Source organism: Oncorhynchus mykiss, chromosome 13, assembly GCF_057628025.1.
Source record: "Oncorhynchus mykiss isolate SJ-2025 chromosome 13, ASM5762802v1, whole genome shotgun sequence".
Lineage (NCBI taxonomy): Eukaryota > Metazoa > Chordata > Actinopteri > Salmoniformes > Salmonidae > Oncorhynchus > Oncorhynchus mykiss.
In genome coordinates this window covers 68,264,191-68,286,313 of record NC_143034.1, presented here as the reverse complement: position 1 = coordinate 68,286,313, position 22,123 = coordinate 68,264,191, and the positions used below count along the sequence as shown (strand labels likewise).

The window sequence follows — 22,123 nt, the reverse complement described above, 5'->3', positions numbered from 1 at the left end:
TACTCTGTGGTGTTCAATCATTTGTCAATTGGTATCAAGGGACCTAACATGTGCCAGGAAAACATTCCCCACACCATTACACCACCGCCACCAGCCTGTACCGTTGACACCAGACACATGCTTACACCAAATTCTGACTCTGCTGTCAGCATGATGTAACAGTAACCGACATTCGTCAGACCATGTTTTTCCACTCCTGAATTGTCCAGTGTTGGTTATTGCGTTCCCAATGGAGCTTCCTCTTGTTTTTAGCTGATAGGAGTGGAACCCTGTGTGGTCGTCTGCTGCAATAGCTCATCTGTGACAAGGATCAACAAGGTGTGCGTTCCGAGATGTTGTTCTACACACAACTGTATTATTTATCTGTTTGCTGTCTGTTAGCTTGCGCAATTCTTGCCATTCTCCTTCACCCTCCCTCATCAATGAGCTGTTTTCACCCACAGGATTGTGGCTGACTGGATGTTTTTTGTCGCACCATTCTCTGTAAAACCTAGACACTGTCGTGCGTGAAAGGAGACACTGAATCCTGCGTGCCTTCCTCCAACGATCATACCACCTTCAAAGTCACTTAGGTCACACCTTTTGCCCATTCTAATGTTCAAACAATAAATGAATGTCTCAATGCCTGTCTGCCAGATTTATATAGCAATTGCCGTGACTCACTGTATAAGTGCGATCCATTTTCATGAACAGGGTGTACCTAATAAACTGGCTGGTGAGTATATGTATGGAAGGTTTCATTCAAATCAAAGGGGGTGCTGTCAAAAAGTGATGGAATCTAAATGGATTTTCCCTGATAGACTGTTTTCATTTCCCATGGAACTTTAAACAATGCAATGGTTGAAGCAGAGCAGAAGCTTTATAAACTTTATTCTTAGCTGGAACATGACATTTTGAATTAAAATTAACTTTACTCTATGAAGTATGTTCGACTACTGTGGTCTTCCTTTGCAATTAAATCTAAAGGGATATTGGAATCAGCCTACGCACCGATCAAACAAAATATAATAATGTTTGTGTGTGTGTGTCACGCAAGCTCATTTCTGGGATTGGTTATTATGATGGTGCATTTAATGGGTTTCGATGCATATTAGCTTTTTTGATTGAGTTTGTCCCACCAATATTTTCATGTTAAAATCTCAGACCCGGCTCACAGCACACAGCTGGTGAGGTGAAGGGTTGAGGGTGAACCCCAGTAAAGGTGTGAGGTCCAGATCATCCTCTGTTACTCCAGGAGGAGGAGAGAAACGAAAGCGCTGCAGGAGGGAGGTGAAGAAGAGGAAGAGCTCCATCCTGGCCAGACCCTCCCCCAGACACACCCTACGACCTGCGAGAGAGACCAAAGATACAGAAAATAGCATGAAGTCTGTCCAAAAGGCTACCAGAATTGTTCTACTTCTTGCAATGAAATTGTGTTTTATAATAAAGTTAATCTACCTGCAGAGAAGGGCATGAAGGCGTCCCTCTTGACAAATCCTCCCTGCTCATCCAGAAAGTGTGAGGGGTTAAAGGTGTTGGGGCTCTCCCATTCACTATCATCCTGTAGGACCGACGTCAGTAGAGGAATCACAGATGTCCCCTGCAGTGAGAGTGAAGCATATGACCCCTTATTTTCAGAGTAAAAGTGATGAAACTTTGTTTAATAAATGTGCACACTCAAAGGGAGTGGATTGCAACTTCAGGCAGAAATATACACTTATGGCATGCCCATACTACAATATTTCACAATCATGTGTTGTGATCTGGATGCCGTCTTTTTGCATACCCCAAATGTGGAATCCTTACCGATATCATGGACAGAAATGGTTTGAGAACATTCCAAGATTTGAAAGATACATACAACTCCTTTTTTCTATATTTACTACTAAAGTCAGCTATGCTGGTCTACAGAGTACCTTGGGAAACCCAACTACCAAACCTTCCAGTGATAGATTTATAAATACACTATCTGGGCTCCCAAAAGGACTGATCTCTATAATATATAAACAACTTTTGGAAAGCTCATATTCTGAGCTAGCCATTTAAACATTATGGTCCACAGATTTAATTCAATCTGAACAATCCTTTAACTGGAACAGAATATAGATGTCACGTATACTCCCTCTCCAGCGCACTAGGTCACCAGGCTGCTCATTATTATACACACAAACCTGTCACCATCATTACGCGCACCAGCACCTCAGACTCACCTGGACACCATCACCTGCCTGATTACCTTTCATATATTACTCCCTTTGGTTCCTTCCCAGGCGTGGTTTCTGTTTCATGTCTGTGTATTGTTTGTTCTTGTTTTGTATTATGTTTAGTTTATTGATTAACTCCCTGAACTTGCTTCACGACTCCCAGCTCACATGTTACAATAGAAAAATATGACCTTGGCATCCTGTAATCACAACCATCAATTTATACAGGCGGGGTGGGAGGCATGGTTTCCAGGTGGGGAAGGAGGATGCGGGGGTTGGATAGGGACTGAAGGGGGGAATGGATTGGGCTTCTCTTTATATGCATTTCTTTTATTGTTTTTTGAACCTGTAACTTCCCTTCAGGAAAAAAGACAATTTGAAGTTGGTCACAAAATAAACACAGAGATTTGGATATCCAGGTATCTGACCTTTTTGATGAAATATCCCTGGAAGGTGACATCTCGGCTGGTGGTGTGAGGGACGGACATTGGTACAATGTTGGCCAGTCTCTGGGTCTCATGGATCACTGCATCAGTGTAGGGAAGGTTCTTCCTGTCCTCTACCAAGGTTTGACGACTTCCTATGACCCTGCTGATCTCCTCCTGGACCTGATCTGAGACAGAAATGAGGGAGGGTTGGAGTTAATACAGTGAAATTTACACTGAGTAGACAAAACATTAAGAACACCTGCTCTTCTTTCCATGACAGACTGACCAGGTGAAAGCTATGATATCTTACTGTCTCTTGTTAAATCCACTTCAATCAGTGTAAATGAAGGGGAGGAGACAGGTTAACAATGGAGTTTTAAGCCTTGAGACAATTGAGACATTATTTAACTAAGCAAGTCAGTTAAGAACAAATTCTTATTTACAATGACGGCCTACCAAAAGGCCTCCTGAAGGGACGGGGGCTGGGATAAAAATAAATATAAATATAGGACAACACACATCACGAAGAGAGAACACAACACTACATAAAGAGAGACCTACCACAGCATGGTACTAACATTATTGGGCACAGACAACAGCACAAAGGGGAAGGTAGAGAACAATACATCATGCAAATCAGCCACTGTCAGTAAGACTGTCCATGATTGAGTCTTTGAATGAAGAGATTGAGATAAAACTGTCCAGTTTGAGTGTTTGTTGCAGCTCGTTCCTGTCACGTTCTGACATTAGTTCCATTGTTTTGTCTTTGTTTTAGTATGGTCAGGGCATGAGTTGGGGTGGGCAGTCTATGTTATTTTTTCTATAATTTGGGATTTCTGTGTTTGGCCTCGTATGGTTCTCAATCAGAGGCAGCTGTCAATCGTTGTCCTTGACTTAGGTAGCCTGGTTTCACCAACCTGAGTTGTAGGTGATTGTTTTCTGTTGAGTGTTTGTATCTGCCCCAGACAGAACTGTTTCGTTCGTTCACTTTGTTGTTTTTGTTCAGTGTTCTATTTCTTTATTAAATATATGGACACTTACCACGCTGCGCATTGGTCCGATCCTTGCTACTCCTCTTCAGGTGACGAAGACGCGAACCGTTACAGTTCCAGTCGCTAGCTGCAGCGAACTGAAAAGACAAGCGACCCAGGGATGTGTGCGCTTTGGGGACCTTTAACAGAATGTGACTGGCAGAATGGGTGTTGTATGTGGAGGATGAGGGCTGCAGTAGATATCTAAGATAGGGGGGAGTGAGGGTTTTATAAATAAGCGTCAACCAGTGGGTCTTGCGACATGGATTGTGTATGCGTTCCATTCAGAGGTTGAATGGGCAAGACAACAGATTTAAGTGCCTTTGAATGGGGTATGGTGAAGGTGCCAAGCGCATCGGTTTGTATCAAGAACTGCAACGCCGCTGGGTTTTTCACACTCAACAGTTTCCAGTGTGTATCAAGAATGGTCCAGCACCCAAAGGACATCCAGCCAACTTGACAACTGTGGAAAGCATTGGATTCAACATGGGCCAGCATCTCTATGGAATGCTTTCGACACCTTCTAGAGTCCATGCTCCAACGAATTGAGGCTGTTCTGAGGAAGATGTTCCTAATGTTTTGTACACTCAGTGTATAAACCTGAGTTAACGTTTAACCTTCATTAACCAAGCCATCCTGGTCTAGTTTCATAATATATTCTTCAATTTGGCCCTTTGCCAATGTTTATAACTTGTAACACCATGAGTGCTTTACTGTTTCATGTCTGTGTGTCACAGGTGGCACCTTAATTCGTGAGGACGGGCTCATAGTAATGGCTGGCACGGAATCGAACACATGGTTTCCATATTTTTGATACCACTCCATTCCAGGCATTATTATGAGCCGTCCTCCCCTTAGCAGCCTCCTGTGGTGTGTGTGTGCGTACATGTGTTTGTGTTTATATCTATTCTTACCCTGTATATGGGGGTACTTGGTCATTAGCAGCAGACCCCAGCGCAGGGTTGTCCCGGTGGTGTCGGTACCAGCAGAAAACAGGTTACCAACACTAAATACCAGGTTGTCGTCATGGTAGAAAGAATCCATATTGCCAGATTCCTAACAGAAACAGACCCTCAGATGACATGAGTTATGTACAGTCAGTCTTTCCTCAACTCTTAGCCAAGAGAAACTGGCATGCATAGTATTGATATTAGCCCTCTGATTACAATGAAGAGATAAATGTGTCACGCTGTTCTGGGCAGATTAAGTTGCCCCTTCTTTTGACTGGACAATAATTAAGATAAGATCAAACTAGCTTGCTTTGTGGAGAGTGGTGCTTCTACACCTGCATTGTTTGCTGTTTGGGGATTTAGGCTGGGTTTCTTTACAGAACTTTATGACATCAGCTGATGTAAGAAGAGCTTTATAAATACATTTGATTGATTAAAAAAAGCAGAGCATCTATTTATCACGAAAAGTCCTCTCCTCATCTTTACAATCATTGAATCAATATGTTCTGACCATGAGAGTTTACAATCTAAAATAACACCAAGTAACAGCCACACCATTGTATCAATACCTTGCTTCCTTTTGGAGATGTTCAGGACCAGTTTATTACTGGCCATCCATTCTCAAACTGACTGCAACTCTTTGTTTAGTGTTGCTGTGATTGCTGACGGGTTGAATCATCAGCATACATGGCCACACAGGCTCTGTTTAATGCCAGTGGCAGGTCATTGGTAAAAATAGAAAAGTGTAATGTGCCAAGAGAGCTGCCATGCAGTACACCACACTTTACATGTTTAACATTAGAGAAGCTTCCATTAAAGAAACCACCCTTGGGTTCTATTAGATAGATTGCCATATTGTGGATTCAGAGCTGAGGTTGAAAAGCCATGACACATAGGATTATTCAACACGTTATGGTCAATAATATTAAAGGCTGCATTGAAATCTTTTTATTATACATTTCTTTAAACCAATCATCAGTCATCTGTGCCAGTGCATGTTCAGTGTCCTTCTTTATAAGCATTCTGAAAGTCTTAATTTGTTTACAGAGAAATAGCATTGTATTTGGTCAAACACCATTTTTTCCAACAGTTTGCTAAGAGCTGCCAGTAAGCTGACAGGTTGGCTGTTAGAACCAGGCCTGAGGACAGACAAACACTTCTCTGGGGTCAGATTAAAGACATGACAGTTGTCATTGCCAGGAGGTTTGTCATTATTGATCGACAATAATTTCTTCACCTCACCTTCAGCCAGTCAAATGTGCAGCCAGACTTATTAGCCACTCCTTTTGCCCCATCTCTATCAACTATACAGTTATTAAATTCCTCATCAATCCATGGAGCCAGTTTCTTAAAGGTACATGTTTATCAATAACTAGAAGAAGCAATTTCATAAATGCATCAAGTGCAGCGTCTGGATGCTCCTTATTAATCATATGTGACCAACAAATATTTTTTAACATAATCCACATAAGAGTCACAGCAAAATGTGACTTCTTATTTTTTAGGTATTTTTCTTAAAACATCATTGTTGGTAAAGGGCTTGTAAATATGCATTTCACTGTTGTATTCGGCACATGTGACAAATACAAAAGATTTTCAAATCAAATGAAATTGTATGATCTCATACACTATTTTAGTCCCATCTTTTAGAAGCACATAAACTATTTAAAACAAAAAAAATTTAACTAAGCAAGTCAGTTAAGAACAAATTCTTATTTACCATGACGGAGTACCTCGGCCAAACCCTCACAATGCTGGCCCAATTGTGCGTCGCCCAATGGGACTCCAATCAAGGCCGGTTGTAAGCCAGCCTGGAATCAAACCAGGGTCTGTAGTGATGCCTCTAGCACTGAGATGCAGTGCCTTAGACCTCTGTGCCACTCAGGAGCCCCCATCAAGAATTTCACACACATTATCTGGATACTGACAGTTAGAACTCAGTGGCCTATAGGAGCTACACTAAAATAGGCTTTAGAGGAGGCAGGTGAACCTGCAACCACAACACTTTTATAACACAAGATCCTATCTAAGCATTACAGGGATATGGCTCTGAATATGTACAGCAACAACTCCCCCATATGCATTCCTGTGTCTGCTGTAGATGTTATTTCATTGTATTGCTAATGATGTATCGAATGAATTATCGACGCGAGTCTCATAAATGGCTAATATATTAATATATATCTGATGTTAGCAAATTCATTGTATTAACCTTATTTCTAAGGCTACATATATTAATATAGGCTATTTTTAGCCCTTTCCTGTGTAGCTTATCAGAGATAGAAATAATATGGAAAATAACAAAAAAGCAAACAAAACAGATAATCAACACATTCTTTTAAATCAGCTTGAGGAACTGTTTCAGTGTTTGAGTCTGAGTTTACATGTGATTCTACTGATACAGAGAACTAGTTAGATCCTCCCTCAGCTGGCATTCAGTCATATACGTCATTTAAATTAAATTATGTTGAATCAACATTGAATAGATGTTGAATTGACGTCTGTGCCCAATGGGATGTTAGTGTTGGACAACTGAAGTTAGTTGTGTTTTTCAGCAGTAAAGTGAACCACAAGGTGATGTAATAAGTCCTATAAACACGGCAGTTTGGTTCCTTGATACTGATTGTCCGAATGTCTTGGTAATTTAGACAATATACCACGAGTGTGGCGCAAAATTACTTGTTTACTGTTCTAAGAATGTTGGTAACAAGTTTATAACACCAGCAAGGCACCTCTGGGTTTTGTGGAATATGGCCAATATACAAGGACTGTATACAGGCACTGCACTTAGCTGTGGTAAATTGATCATATACCACACCCCCTCTGACCTTATTGATTAATTATATTCTGTATAGTCATACTGAGCAATATTAATGCAACACTTTGTTATGAATGAGTGAGATGCAGATTCTGCATGAAGTCTTCATACCTCCAGGGTTTGCTTTCGGACGAGGAACGAGTCCACAAAGCCTCTACACATGTGAGGGTTCAGAGTCTCCTTCAGGCCCCTCACCAGCTCTGTCACCTCCATCTTCATATCAGCAATATTCTTTTTCAGACGTGTCAGGTTGTTTATCCACGGACCCAACCAGGGAAACATGTTGTACATCTACAGAGAGATTCAGGTAGAATACGCATAAAACATTTGATATTAATTATTACATAACACACCACAACTATGATTAGATTATTAAATACACATATGCATAAATATGTAATTATTAGTTGTGAGCACCAATAGTGATATTCAATATTATTTGATATCGATATGAGCAAGGCATATTGTAATGTCAGTTTATTATTTTTACTATTCTGTAAAAAGAACACATTACTTTTCCTGCAAACACAAAACCCTCAAACAGAACTCATAGGCTCTCAATATAGCATATTTAATTAGTTGCCTGTTGATGGTCCTATAATATAGGCCTCCCTAACTAACCAATATGAATACAATATTATAACACCAGAATATTCACGCCTGGCCCAAAGGACAATCTGCTAACAGTTGTCTGAACTTCAAAGAGCCATGGAGGTGAACAGATAAGTGAACATACACAGTTGCAATATATTTTATGCAAACTGATACGATATGGAATCACAATTTTTTTTATATAATGTTGTATATCGGTGCCCATCACTAGTGATTATTTAACCATATTATATATAATAATTGCAATGATATAATTAATAAAATATTTTAGCCATTTAGCAGACGCTCTTATCCAGAGCGATTCACAGTTAGTGCATTCATCTTAAGTGTCACGACTTCCGCCGAAGTTGGTGCCTCTCCTTGTTCGGACGGTGTTCGGCGGTCGTTGTCCCCGGCTTTCTTGCTGCCACGTTTGGAGCTCTACCTGGCGATCGTCCACCCGGCTCCCTCGGGACACCAGAGCGTGTTTATACTGTAGAGGTATAAATCAGATCACAGTGAAGTATAGTTACCCGCTGCCTCTCATAGCCAGTGTGACAGAGTCTTTGCATGTGGCACGCTTCTTCACCAAATTGGATCTCAGGAGCGCTTACAACCTGGTGCGTATCTGGGAGGTAGTCTGCTTGGACTCAAGGCGTCGGGCGAGGGGCCTTCAGTACCTCATGGAGTGGGAAGGGTACGGTCCGGAGGAGAGATGCTTGGTGCCGGTGGAGGACATCCTGGACCCTTCCTTACTGCAGGAATGTCACCATCTCCACCCGGACCTCCCTGCACCTCGCCCTCCGGGTCGTCTAAGAGGCTGGTGTTGGTGCGCTGCTGGAGCCGCGCGTCAAGGGGGGGTACTGTCACAACTTCCGTCGAAGTTGGTGCCTCTCATTGTTCGGGCAGTGATCCGCTAACTGCCACCGATCTATGTTTCTTTTTCCATTTGTTTTGTCTTGATTGTACACACCTGGTTCCCATTATGTTAACATTTATTCCCTATTTAACCCGCTGCTTCCCACATGGTTTGGTGAGTGTTTGTTCTTTGTTTAGTGTTCAAGACTTCTGTGAGCTGATGTGTTTTCCCTACGTTGAAATGTTTCTTTTCGAGCAAAGTATGTCTTTTACTCAGTTCTGTGTCCTGCACCTGACTCCGTCCTAACCGCTGCACATTGACACATGACACATTAGATAGCTTGGTGGGACAATCAGATGTCACAGGCATAGGGTGTGGTGGGGGGGGGGGGGGGGGGGGGTTTATTTAAGATACTTTTTGAGGAGGTAAAGTTTCAGGTGCTTTCGGAAGATGGGCAGGGTCTCTGTTGTCCTAGCTTCAGGGGAAGCTGGATCCACCATTGGTGTTCCAGGACAAAGAGCTTGGACTGGGCTATGAGGATTTTATTTTATATGTTATACATCATGAATATTGTATATAATGATTTATAAGCAGCATAGTAATGGGTTATAAACGATACAATAATGGTTTATAATAAGTTTACTGGCACATCAAGTAAAGTTTAAATGAGTATGTACATATTAATTGGCAAGAATTCATAACAGGCGTCTGTTTCCTAATTTTATTGATTGCACTGAGACAAACAGATTTCAGATTATTTAGAAAAAAACAGTAAAAACAAAATGGTCTGAATAAGCAGACTACCTGAATTGATGCAGAACCTGTAAGGTGAATACTCTCCTTGGCCCTGTCCGCCATGCCTGTGAATAGTGGGTCAGTGTATTCAAACCTGCTGCCATAGACAATGGCTGAGATTATGTTGGAGACGGCATAAAGCACAGACTGGGTGGTGTCAAATGCCTTACCTGTAATAGACAAAACATCTAATTAATTACAAAATAAGCTTTCCAGAACCCACACAATCACTTAGCTATTTACTAATAATGTAGTTATAGCCTGATTTTAGCCTAGGCAACCCTGAAAATACATCATACTACTTCTACTACTAGTGAAAAGATACTGATTCTCTTACCCTCATGTTTTTCAAACACTTCAATCAGGTAGGGGATTTCCTCTAAGATTTTCTCCTCACTCCCTTTCTTGCCCATCCCAAAGTCTCTAAGATTTGTCAGGGCAAAGCGCCTCATCTCTTTCCATGAGTCTCCATTGGCAAACAGAATCCCTGTAGAGAATGTAGTTTGTTTCCATGACAATTTAAAGTAATAATTATCAATAAATGACTATAATATGCCATTTCATAATGAGCATGTATCATATATACATATATGTATGTATGTATGTATGTATACATATGTATGTATGTATGTATACATATGTGTATGTATGTATGTGTAAATATATATATATATATATATATATATATATATATATATATATATATATATATATATATATATATATATGTATATATGTATATATATATATATATATGTATATATGTATATATGTATATATATATATGTATATATGTATAATATATATGTATATATGTATTTATAAATATAATCTGCCAAATTATCTCTGCATCTTTTCTGGTCAGGATAATCTCTGTCTATTTAAGACATTTTAGACATTTATATTATTTGCAGAAGATTAGAGTTAGAACATTTGATGAATTGTAGTCTGATCTAGTCTGATCTCTGCATTCAGCATTCTAGTCTGATCTCTGCATTCACCATTCTAGTCTGATCTCTGCATTCACCATTCTAGTCTGATCTCTGCATTCACCATTCTAGTCTGATCTCTGCATTCACCATTCTAGTCTGATCTCTGCATTCACCATTCTAGTCTGATCTCTGCATTCACCATTCTAGCCTGATCTCTGAATTCACCATTCTAGTCTGATCTCTGCATTCACCATTCTAGTCTGATCTCTGCATTCACCATTCTAGTCTGATCTCTGCATTCACCCTTCTAGTCTGATCTTTACATTCACCATTCTAGTCTCAAATGTCAGAAAGGAGTGGTATTATTTCAAATGAACTTGTCAGCTATTGGATCACTTTCAACCAATCAGAGGACAGCTTAATTCAAGCACAGTATTTGGCAACATTGGTTGTTGTCCTAAACCCAACCATTGTTTCTGAGAGGGCACTGATTGGACCAGCCATGTTCTGGCTTATTCCAAATGCCAATCTATTGGATAAAGGGCAGGCTGATATACATGCAATAAAACAGAATGGTGAATGCAGCAATCAGACTTGCTCCACCAGGCTAGAATAAGACTTTCAACAGATTGTAATGCATTTAATTTCCAACTCCTCTCAAAGTGTCTGAAATTGATTGTGTAGCTCAATAAAGTTTATTTAAAGTAACTGTTAGGTGAAAATCTCACTTTTAAAAGTTCATAATTTGTTAACTCATACCCACAATGTTGTTGACTCATCCTATGCTCATATTTGTGGCCAACACATAAATTGGAGAACAAACGCATGGATTTCTGTTTTAGCTTGTTCATAGACTGCTTACAGATTAAGGAAATCAATAAGACAGGTTGTAATTTGGGTGAACTATCCCTTTAAGAATGGGACATGGCCAGCAGAAGAGTAAAATATCATTACCATGTCCTTGGTTGAAATCATAGAACACAGGTGTGATGTCCCTGTCCCCAAAGTCCTCTGCCTGGTTGACCAGCGCCTGCTTGACCGTCTTGTAACCTGCCAGAACAACCACTTTCTTGGGTCCAAAGTGAACCGTGAAGATGGAACCATATTTCTTGGAGAGCTGGACAGATAAAGTTGACATAAAGTACACCATAGACTCAGTTATGTCTCGTAATATTATATGACCAAGCACATAACTGGACACCACATACAGCTTGTTTAACATGTATCAGTCAAGAAATAGAGTGAAGACAGTGGTTTACAGTTGATGTCAGACCTTGGTTCAAATACCAGTCAATGTAATTGAATTACTTACAAACAATTAGTATTTAGACAAAGTTTTTTATTGGAAATACATTTGTAAAGTATTGGTGTCAAGCTCCCGCTCCCAACATCACCGGTCTACTAACCACTGGTTCTGGCAACCCATCATTATGCACACCTGGCAACCCATCATTATGCACACCTGGCAACCCATCATAATGCACACATGGCAACCATCATTATGCACACCTGGCAACCCATCATTATGCACACCTGGCAACCCATCATTATGCACACCTGGCAACCATCTCTATGCACACCTGGCAACCATCTTTATGCACTCATCGCAACTCATCATTTTGCACACCTGGCAACCATCATTATGCACACCTGGCAACCATCTTTATGCACACCTGGCAACCCATCATTATGTACACCTGGCAACCCATCATTATGCACACTTGGCAACCATCATTACGCACACCTGGCAACCCATCATTATGTACACCTGGCAACCCATCATTATGTACACCTGGCAACCATCTTTATGCACACCTGGCAACCCATCATTATGTACACCTGGCAACCCATCATTATGCACACTTGGCAACCATCATTATGCACACCTTTGACTCATCAGTCACACCTGGACTTCATTACTCCCTTGATTACCTACCCTTTAAAAAGCACTCTTCTGTTATCCGTCATCAGATAGTATTGTTTATGTTTCCATGTCAGAAGTCTGGTCATGTCATTAACACTGGTCATTAACTGCACCTATGTTACAAGTGGCATGTATTTACAACTACTTGTTGTTTTTATTTGATGTAGTTTTTGGCTGTGTATTACAAAATACTCAAACACAAAAATATCAAATACTTAAGTACACCATGTACTTGAACCCAGGTCTGTTATAACAAGATCCCTGAAGGGATATTCCTAGGGTGCATCTCTGGCACCGAAGACGTGGATGTTGATTATGGCAGCCCCCCGCACCTCTCTGATTCAGAGGGGTTGTGTTAAATGCGGAAGACACATTTCAGTTGAATGAGTTCAGTTGTACAAATGACTAGGTATCCCCCTTTACTTTCAATATTCTAAAGTGACCTCATCTCTTTCCTTGCAACACATTGGTCACTGTCACAAAGTATTTTGTCCATAGCCTGGTTCCCAACAAAAAACAGATCTGGGACCAGGCTACTTGGGCAGGACATATCTATTGAAATACACTACAGAATAGAACACTAAACAACATTAACCAGCTAAAAGCATGTACAATGTGCCAGAGTTCATTCATCAGTTTGCTTATTGAACTTTCAAACCAGGTGAAATAGCAAAAAAACTACATACAGTAAGTGAGATAAAACAGATCAAATCTCACAGATCAAATCAACATCAACATGTTTTGTTCTGAAAGCAAAGGATGACTTCATCTTACCTCGCAGAGAGTGCAGTAGGGCTTCTTGAGGTCCAGCTGGAGCATGTTACCAAGCAGGGGCAGCGGCCTCGGTCCTGGAGGCTCCTTCCCCTGTTCCTCAGAGCTGGAACCAGAGGAGCGGAGGTAGAGGACCAGCAGAAACAGCACAGTACCCAGCAGTGTCACTGTGCTTGATGTCTGTAGAATATCTTCTATAAGAGACATCTTCAGACTGAGCTCATACACCTTATACTGGGCTAAAAATACAACACACCAATGCTCCGTTATGGAACAAGTGTGTGTGCTCAGAGAACTTCCACAACAACAGAACTCCAATGAATGTTATTTGTATAACCTCCCCACACCACCCTATTGGAGCAAGATGAGAAGAGGGATGTTACAACCTCAGAGGAGGAGCTAAACAATGCAACTCCAGCAGGTCTGTCAACATATAATTGTGAAACTCGCATGATCTCACCTGCAGGTCATTGACAAACTCTCCATATGATTTGTGTCTTGGTCTTTCCAAAAAAGGTAATATATCGAAAGGCATTTATACGCCCGGTGAAATGGAATTAGACTGATAGACCAGATTAACACATAAACTTTATTCCATCACCAAAGGGATGGTGAGGGTTACATAGATAGAATGAGGTTAAATCTAATCATATTTGGGATTTGATTGTGTTACTAAAGATCTTCAGAAATCCCCCTCTGTTGTCTATATACTTTGAAAACTCTATAAATATCATATAAAAAGATAATAAATGACTGATTGACATATATTTATATCTCCAATCATATATAATAACTTTTTAGACACTTGAAGGTGTTCCACATTTGATGTTTTATTTGTTTAGTGTGAGTCAATGATGATCAGGTAAATGGTCTGGTAAAACGATCTTCAGTTCAGACAGTGGGAGAAAGAACAGGTCAGGCTGGATCCCAATAATCCCTCTGCCACGAGGTTACAAAGGTCAGTTTACACATTCCAAAGACAGAATACATTTCCAATCTCTGTAAAAGTCTGAAAACCTCTTCTTGAACAGAGGGAAGCATAACTAACAGAAGTCACCTTAGCCCTGCATATACAGATACTTCATTAAAATACAACATTTAAAATATGCTTTTTCATCATAGTCCTATATTTGTATATCATGTGTAGTCTAAGCCAGAAGTTGACCCACGATTTAATTTGCTCCCCAAAAGGTTTTTGTCATTTATTTTTTAAGATTTTCAAGGATTTGAGTGGAGATCTGCTTCCCCAACCTCCCACTCTCGATGGGTTAGTATTTCTCATCTCTCCTTTAAATTGATCAAATGAGGTTCACAACCCATGGTGCTACTGACAAATCTACACAGGTAGATTTGTCATTTAATTTGTAATCAGATCCACATCTCTGGCTTTTGAATTACTATAGATTATTTAGGTTAGGAACCTAATGGTGTATGCACAAATCTATATAAATAAATGCTTTCTTTACACAGCTAATCAGAGAAGTATTTGAGAGATTGTGGTTGTGAAAAAAAAGACACATGGGTCTGTGCGTCCATGTGTTTGCCCTGCCCTACAGCCACATCACCTCTGACATCTGCCTTTAACAAAATGGATCACTGCTCGGCTAAGAGGGAAATATACGCTCCCAGCCCTCTGCTCTATTACAACATTTTCATAAATAAATTGTGACTGACACTCACATAAGATTTTTGTTGATGGACAAAGGAATTCAGCTCAAAATGACTTTTGTTTAGGAAATCTGTTTGCAAATACTCCCAAAAAAAGATATACAGGTTCATCCAGGTAACTGCGAAATAAAGGAAACACCAACATAAAGCGTCTTAATACAGTGTTGGGCCATGATGAGCTAAAACAGCTTCAATGCACCTTGGCATAGATTTCACAAGTGTCTGGAACTCTTTTCTTCCATGAGAAATTCCATCATTTGTTGTTTTATTTATGGCTGTGGAAAACAGTCCCAGGCGCCACTCCAGAATCTCCCATAAGTGTTCAATTGGGTTGAGATCTGGTGACTGAGACAGACATGGCATAGGGTTTACATGGTTTGATGAGCATAAAAACAATTTATTGATTGTGGATAGGGGCATTGTCTTCCTATAGGGGTATTTATATGATAGCCAAAATAATGGCCCGCCCAGCATTTTTTACATGACCCTAAGTATGATGAGATGTTAATTGCTTGATTAAGGAGGGTAGGAACCACACCTGTGTGAAAGCACCTGCTTTCAATATACTTTGTATCCCTCATGTACTTGTGTTTCCATTATTTTTGGCAGTTACATGTATGTGGTCTGTCAGAATGTAATCAAAGTATGAAATTAGTATGGTATTGTGAAATATGATATCTGTTTGAGCTTACTTGCTGTCAATGTACAAATGATAACAATTATGTTCCGGCCCAATGACTATCTGCTCAAGAAAAAATCTTCCTGCGGCTGAATGTAGTTGCCTACCCTCCTGGTCTAACCAGTGTGGAAATACACATTGGGCCCAAACTCTCTCCTCTGCAATATTGCCTCATAAATTGCCGCTGTATCATGGGCTTCCGATGTGCTGTCATCGTGGTTGGGTGATTACATCCAAACTCTGCAAACTCACAAAAGTGCACAACACACAAGAGTTGAAACAAAGGTTACTTTCTGTCAAAAAGGTGTGATTGTAAAGTCTGGTTCAACCTGACCCAGGGATCATTGACCGTTTTTAATCCTACGTAGCTCCCTGTTAACCAGCAAGTGAATAGCCAACTTGTCCCAAAAGAGCCGAGGGGGAAGTTGGAGAAGAAATGGCATGGAGGAGGTGTGTTACTTTTTGGAACAGCATTTTCGCTCACGGGTATGTGCTTACAGGAACAGTCATGTAATATATAGTGTAGGTTAACAACAAGGATAAACCGCTATCATATGCCTTGATCATACAGATATCAAAAGATAGAATTAACCCTTGCAATGGCTTCTGGGGTTGATCTCAAAGGCTCTCATATTTCTTATTGTCTGCTGATGGTTGATATTCAAACTGGTTAGGTAGGTTTAGACTCTCAGAGCATTCACACCTGAGTAAAGCCAGCGTGTCTATGTATGCGGGTGACTCAACACTATACACATCAGCTACTAAAATGAGTGAAATTACTGCAGCATTTAACCCATAAGAGTCTAAGCCCTGCCTAAACCGGGGGGTCTAAAGCCATAAGGAATTATATTAAGAATGTCATACCAAGGATCATTTAGCTTTTTGATTTAGAATTTTAAGACCCCTTTTTTAGTGGACTTTACTCCTATAAGCCCATAGAAATGCATTGAATAACAGATTCACAACATGGAACAACAGATAGTCCCCCCAAAAATCAAAAGGAAGTTTGTTCTGAAGTGTCTGTCCTATATCTGAGTGATACAAGAAAGATCAGGAAACATATATACTAATGGTCAAAAGTTTGGACACATCTACTCATTCAAGGATTTCTCTTTATTTTTTACAATTTTCTACTTTGTAAAATAATAGTGAAGACATTTAAACTATGAAATAACGCATATGGAACCATGTAGTAACCAAAAAAGTGTTAAACAAATCAAAATATATATTATATTTGAGATTCCTCAAAGTAGCCACCCTTTGCCTTGATGACAGCTTTGCACCTTCCTGGAATGCATTTCAAATAACAGGTGTGCCTTCTTAAAAGTACATTTGTGGAATTTCATTCCCTCTTAATGTGTATTCTACAATGCAGAAAATAGTCAAAATAAACAAAAACCCTTGAATGAGTAGGAATGAGTAGGTTCTAAAACGGGTAGAGTATATATATTTATATATATTTGTACAGGTATTTAACCCCTTATTTTTGGCACTAAACAATCTAAACCCTGTCTAAGCTGGGGGGGGGAGGGGGGGTTGTTTGATCTGTCCTATATCTGAGAGATATAATAAAGATCAGAACATTTAGTTGTATTTATTTGTACATATATACAGTGCCTTCAGAAAGTATTCATACCCTTGACTTATTCCACATTTTGTTGTGCCTGAATTCAACATTTATTAGATTTTTTTCTGATCCATCGACACACAATACCTCACAATGATTTTAGAAATGTTTCAAATTGATTGAAAATTAATATAGAAATATCGAATTTACATACATTCAACCACTCCACAAATTTCTTGTTAACAAACTATAGTTTTGGCAAATTGGTTAGGACATCTACTTTGTGCATGACACAAGTAATTTTTCCAACAATTGTTTACAGACAGATTATTTCTCAATTCCTGAAAATGATGTAATGGCTTTAGAAGCTTCTGATAGGCTAATGGACATGATTTGAGTCAATTGGAGGTGTACCTGTGGATGTATTTCAAGGCCTACCTTCAAACTCAATGCCTCTTTGCTTGATATCATGGGAAAATTAAAAGAAATCAGCCAAGACCTCAGTAAAACAATTGTAGACCTCCACAAGTCTGGTTCATCATTGGGAGCAATTTCCAAACGCCTGAAGTTACTACATTCATCTGTACAAACAATAGTACGCAAGTATAAACACCATGGGACCACGCAGCCGTCATACCGCTCAAGAAGGAGACGTGTTCTGTCTCCTAGAGATGAACGTACTTTGATGTGAAAAGTGAAAATCAATCCCAGAACAACAGCAGAGAACCTTGTAAAGATGCTGGAGGAAACAGGTACAAAAGTATCTATATCCACAGTAAAACAAGTCCTATATTGGCATAAACTGAAAGGTCGCTCAGCAAGGAAGAAGCCACTGCTCCAAGACCGCCATAAAAGAAAACAGACTACGGTTTGCAACTGCACATGGGGACAAAGATTGTACTTTTGGAGAAATGTCCCCTGGTCTGATGAAACAAAAACAGAACTGTTTGGCCATAATGAACATCGTCATGTTTGGAGGAAAAAGGGGGAAGCTTGCAAGCCAAAGAACACCATCCCAACCGTGAAGAACGGGCGTGGCAGCATCATTTTGTGGGGGTGCATTGCTGCAGGAGGGACTGGTGGACTTCACAAAATAGATGGCACCACGAGGAAAGGAAATTATGTGTATATATTGAAGCAACATCTCAAGACATCAGTCAAGAAGTTAAAGCTTGGTCGCAAATGGGTCTTCCAAATGGAAAGGGACCCCAAGCATACTTCCAAAGTTGTGGCTAAATGGCTTAAGGACAACAAAGTCAAGGTATTGGAGTGGCCATCACAAAGCCCTGACCTCAATCCTATAGAACATTTGTGGGCAGAACTGAAAGTGTGTGAGAGCCAGGAGGCCTACAACCTTGACTCAGTTACACCATCTCTGTCAGTAGGAATGGGCCAAAATTCACCCAATTTATTGTGGGAAGCTTGTAGAAGGCTACCCAAAACGTTTGACCCAAACAATTTAAAGGCAATGCTACCAAAAACTAATTGAGTGTATGTAAACTTTAGCTGTAACTATTCACACCCCAGAGTCAATACTTTGTAGAAGCATCTTTGGCAGCGATTACAGCTGTCAGTCTTTCTGGGTAAATCTCTAAGGGCTTTCCACACCTGGATTGTGCATCATTAACACATTATTCTTAAGAAAAATTATTCAACTATGTCAAATTGGTTGTTGATCATTGCGAGACAATCATTTTCAGGTCTTGCCATAGATTTTCAAGTAGATATAAGTCAAAAATGTAATTCGTCCACATGAACATTCACTATCTTCTTGGTAAGGAACTCCAGTTTAGATTTGGCCTTGTGTTTTAGGTTAATTCATGTCCCAGTGTCAAGTGGAAAGCAGACTGAACCAGTTTTTCCTTTAGGATTTCTCCTTTGCTTAGTTCTATTCCGTTTATTTTTTATCCTGAATTACTCCCCAGTCATTAACGATTTAAAGCATACCCATAATATGATACAGCCACCACTATGCTTGAAAATATGGAAAGGAAAGGGGAAAGGGGGATACCTAGTCAGTTGTACAACTGAATGGCCCGTGGAAAAGTGATAGTAGTACTCAGTAATGTGTTGTATTGGATTTGCCGCAAACGTGCAGTATTAGTTTAGTGCCTTGTTGCAAACAGGATGTATGTTTTGGAATATTTTTTATTCTGAACAGGTTTTCTTCTTTTCACTCTGTCAATTAGGTTAGTATTGTGGAGTAACTACTATATTATTGATCCATCCTTAGTTTTCTCATAGTCAGTCATTAAACTCTGTAACTGTTTTAAAGTCACCATTGGCCTCGTGATGAAATCTCTGAGTGGTTTCCTTCCTCTCCGGCAACTGAGTTAGGAAGGAAGCGTGTATCTTTGTTGTTACTGGGTGTATTGATACACATCCAAAGTGTAATTCCTAACATCTTGGTGCTTTTTACCCATCTACCAATAGGTGCCCTTCTCTGAGGCATTGGAAAACCTCCCTGGTCTTTGTGGTTGAATCTGTGTTTAAAATTCACTGCTCGATTGAGGGACCTTACAGATTATTGTATGTCTGGGGTACAGAGATGAGGTAGTCATTGAAAACTCATGTTAAACACAGAGGGAGTCCATGCAACTTATTAGGTGACTTGTTAAACAACTTCTTAGGGCTGAAATCCCGTTAACGGGATCGATATGACAACAGCCAGTGAAAGAGCAGGGTGCCAAATTCAAAACAACAAAAATTAAAATTAAAATTCATGAAGCATACACGTATTTTATACCGTTTTAAAGATACAATTCTCGTTAATCCAGCCACAGTGTCTGATATCAAAAATGCTTTACAGCGAAAGCACCACAAACGATTATGTTAGGTCACCACCAAGCCACAGAAAAACACAGCCATTTTTCCAGCCAAAGATAGGATAAAAAAAAAGCACAAATAGAGATAAAATTAATCACTAACCTTTGATGATCTTCATCAGATGACACTCATAGGACTTCATGTAACACAATACAAGTATGTTTTGTTTGATAAAGTTCATAATTATATAAAAAAATCTGAGTTTACATTGATGCGTTACATTCAGTAGTTCCAAAAACATCCAGTGATTTTGCATAACCACATAAATTTTAAAGAAATACTCTTCATAAATGTTGATGAAAATACAAGTGTTACACATGGAATTATAGCTATACTTCTCCTTATTAATGCAACTGCTGTGTCAGATTTCAAAAAAGCTTTACGGAAAAAGCAAACCATGCAATAATCTGAGAACAGCGCTCAGAAAAGAAATACATTTATCCGCCATGTTGGAGTCAACAGAAATCAGAAATAACATTATAAATATTCACTTACCTTGGATGATCTTCATCAGAATGCACTCCCAGGAATCCTAGTTCCACAATAAATGTTTGATTTGTTCGATAATGTCCAACATTTAGGTCCAAATAGCTACTTTTGTTAGGGCGTTTAGTACACAAATCCCAACGCTTGTGCAGGTCTTGCCGAACATCGGACGAAAGGTTAAAAAAGTTATATTACAGTTCGTAGAAACATTTTAAACTAAGTATAGAATCAATCTTTAGGATGTTTTTATCATAAATATTCAATAACGTTCCAACCGGGGAATTCCATTGTCTGTAGAAAAGTAATGGAACGGAGCAACCTCTCATGTGAAATGTGCATTACCAGCCCATGGCTCTCTGCCAGACACCTGAATCATTCAGCTCTCATTCAGCCCCACATCACAGTAGAAGCCTCATTCAAGTTTCTAAAGACGGTTGACATCTAGTGGAAGCCTTAGGAAGTGCAACTTGACCCATATTCCACTGTGTATTTGACAGGGACTGAGTTGAAAATCGACCAACCTCAGTTTTCCCACTTCCTGTTTGGATTTTTTCTCAGGTTTATGCCTGCAATATTAGTTATGTTATACCCACAGACATCATTCAAACAGTTTTAGAAACTTCAGTGTTTTCTATCCAAATGTACTAATAATATGAATATATTAGCAACTGGGACTGAGGAGCAGGCCGTTCATTCTGGGCACCTCTGGGCACCTTATTCATCCAAGCTACTCAATACTGCCCCCAGCCATAATAAGTTTTACTCATTAACTTATTTAATTTAAATTGAAGCTTGTCATAGCAAAGGGGTTGAATACTTACTAACTCAAGACATTTCAGCTTTCCATTTTTTATTAATTTGTAAAAAAAAAAAATTGACAAAAAATAGAAAACATAATTCCATGATGACATTATGGGGTGTGCAGGCCAGTGACAAAAACTCTCATTTGAATCAATTTTAAATTCAGGCTGTAACACAAGAATGTGGAAAAAGTCAAGGGGTGTGAATACTTTCTAAAGGCACTCTACTTCCATTCATTTTTTGATAAAGATAAAGATAAAGCAAAACAGTGTGACACAGACAACAACACAGAGTTACACATGGAGTAAACAATAAACAAGCCAATAGCACAATAAACAAGTCAATAACACAGTAGAAAAAAAGGAAAGTCTATATACAGTGTGTGCAAAAGGCATGAGGAGGTAGGCAATAAATAGGCCACAGGAGCGAATAATTACAATTTAGCAGATTAACACTGGAGTGATAAATGATCAGATGATGATGTGCAAGTAGAGATACTGGTGTGCAAAAGAGCAGAAAAGTCAATAAAAACAGTATGGAGATGAGGTAGGTAGATTGGGTGGACTATTTACAGATGGACTATGTACCACTGCAGCGATTGTTTAGCTGCTCAGATAGCTGATGTTTAAAGTTGGTGAGGGAAATAAAAGTCTCCAACTTCAGCGATTTTTGCAATTCGTTCCAGTTACTGGCAGCAGAGAACTGGAAGAAAAGGCGGCCAAATGAGGTGTTGGCTTTGGGGATGATCAGTGAGATATACCTGCTGGAACGTGTGCTACGGGTGGGTTTTGTTATCGTGATCAGTGAACTGAGA

The 22,123-nt window shown here is 39.6% G+C and overlaps 1 protein-coding gene across 2 annotated transcripts; it reads right to left on the bottom strand.

Annotated features, from left to right (window-relative positions):
* Window positions 1–853: 853 nt before the first annotated feature.
* Window positions 854–13,723, bottom strand: LOC110511679 (cytochrome P450 2K1). Of its 2 annotated transcripts, none has more exons than XM_036939121.2 (9): window positions 13,286–13,723; window positions 11,542–11,704; window positions 9,993–10,142; window positions 9,665–9,825; window positions 7,522–7,701; window positions 4,557–4,698; window positions 2,612–2,796; window positions 1,438–1,579; window positions 854–1,327 (listed from the first exon to the last, which is right to left on the bottom strand). In XM_036939121.2, exons 1-9 carry the CDS (start codon window positions 13,487–13,489, stop codon window positions 1,140–1,142), a joined length of 1,515 nt encoding a protein of 504 aa, XP_036795016.2. In that variant the 5' UTR covers window positions 13,490–13,723; the 3' UTR covers window positions 854–1,139. The 2 variants fall into 2 exon arrangements, with proteins under 2 accessions (XP_036795016.2, XP_090053470.1); XM_090197344.1 differs by having other exon boundaries at window positions 9,665–9,720; window positions 13,286–13,690.
* Window positions 13,724–22,123: the final 8,400 nt, after the last annotated feature.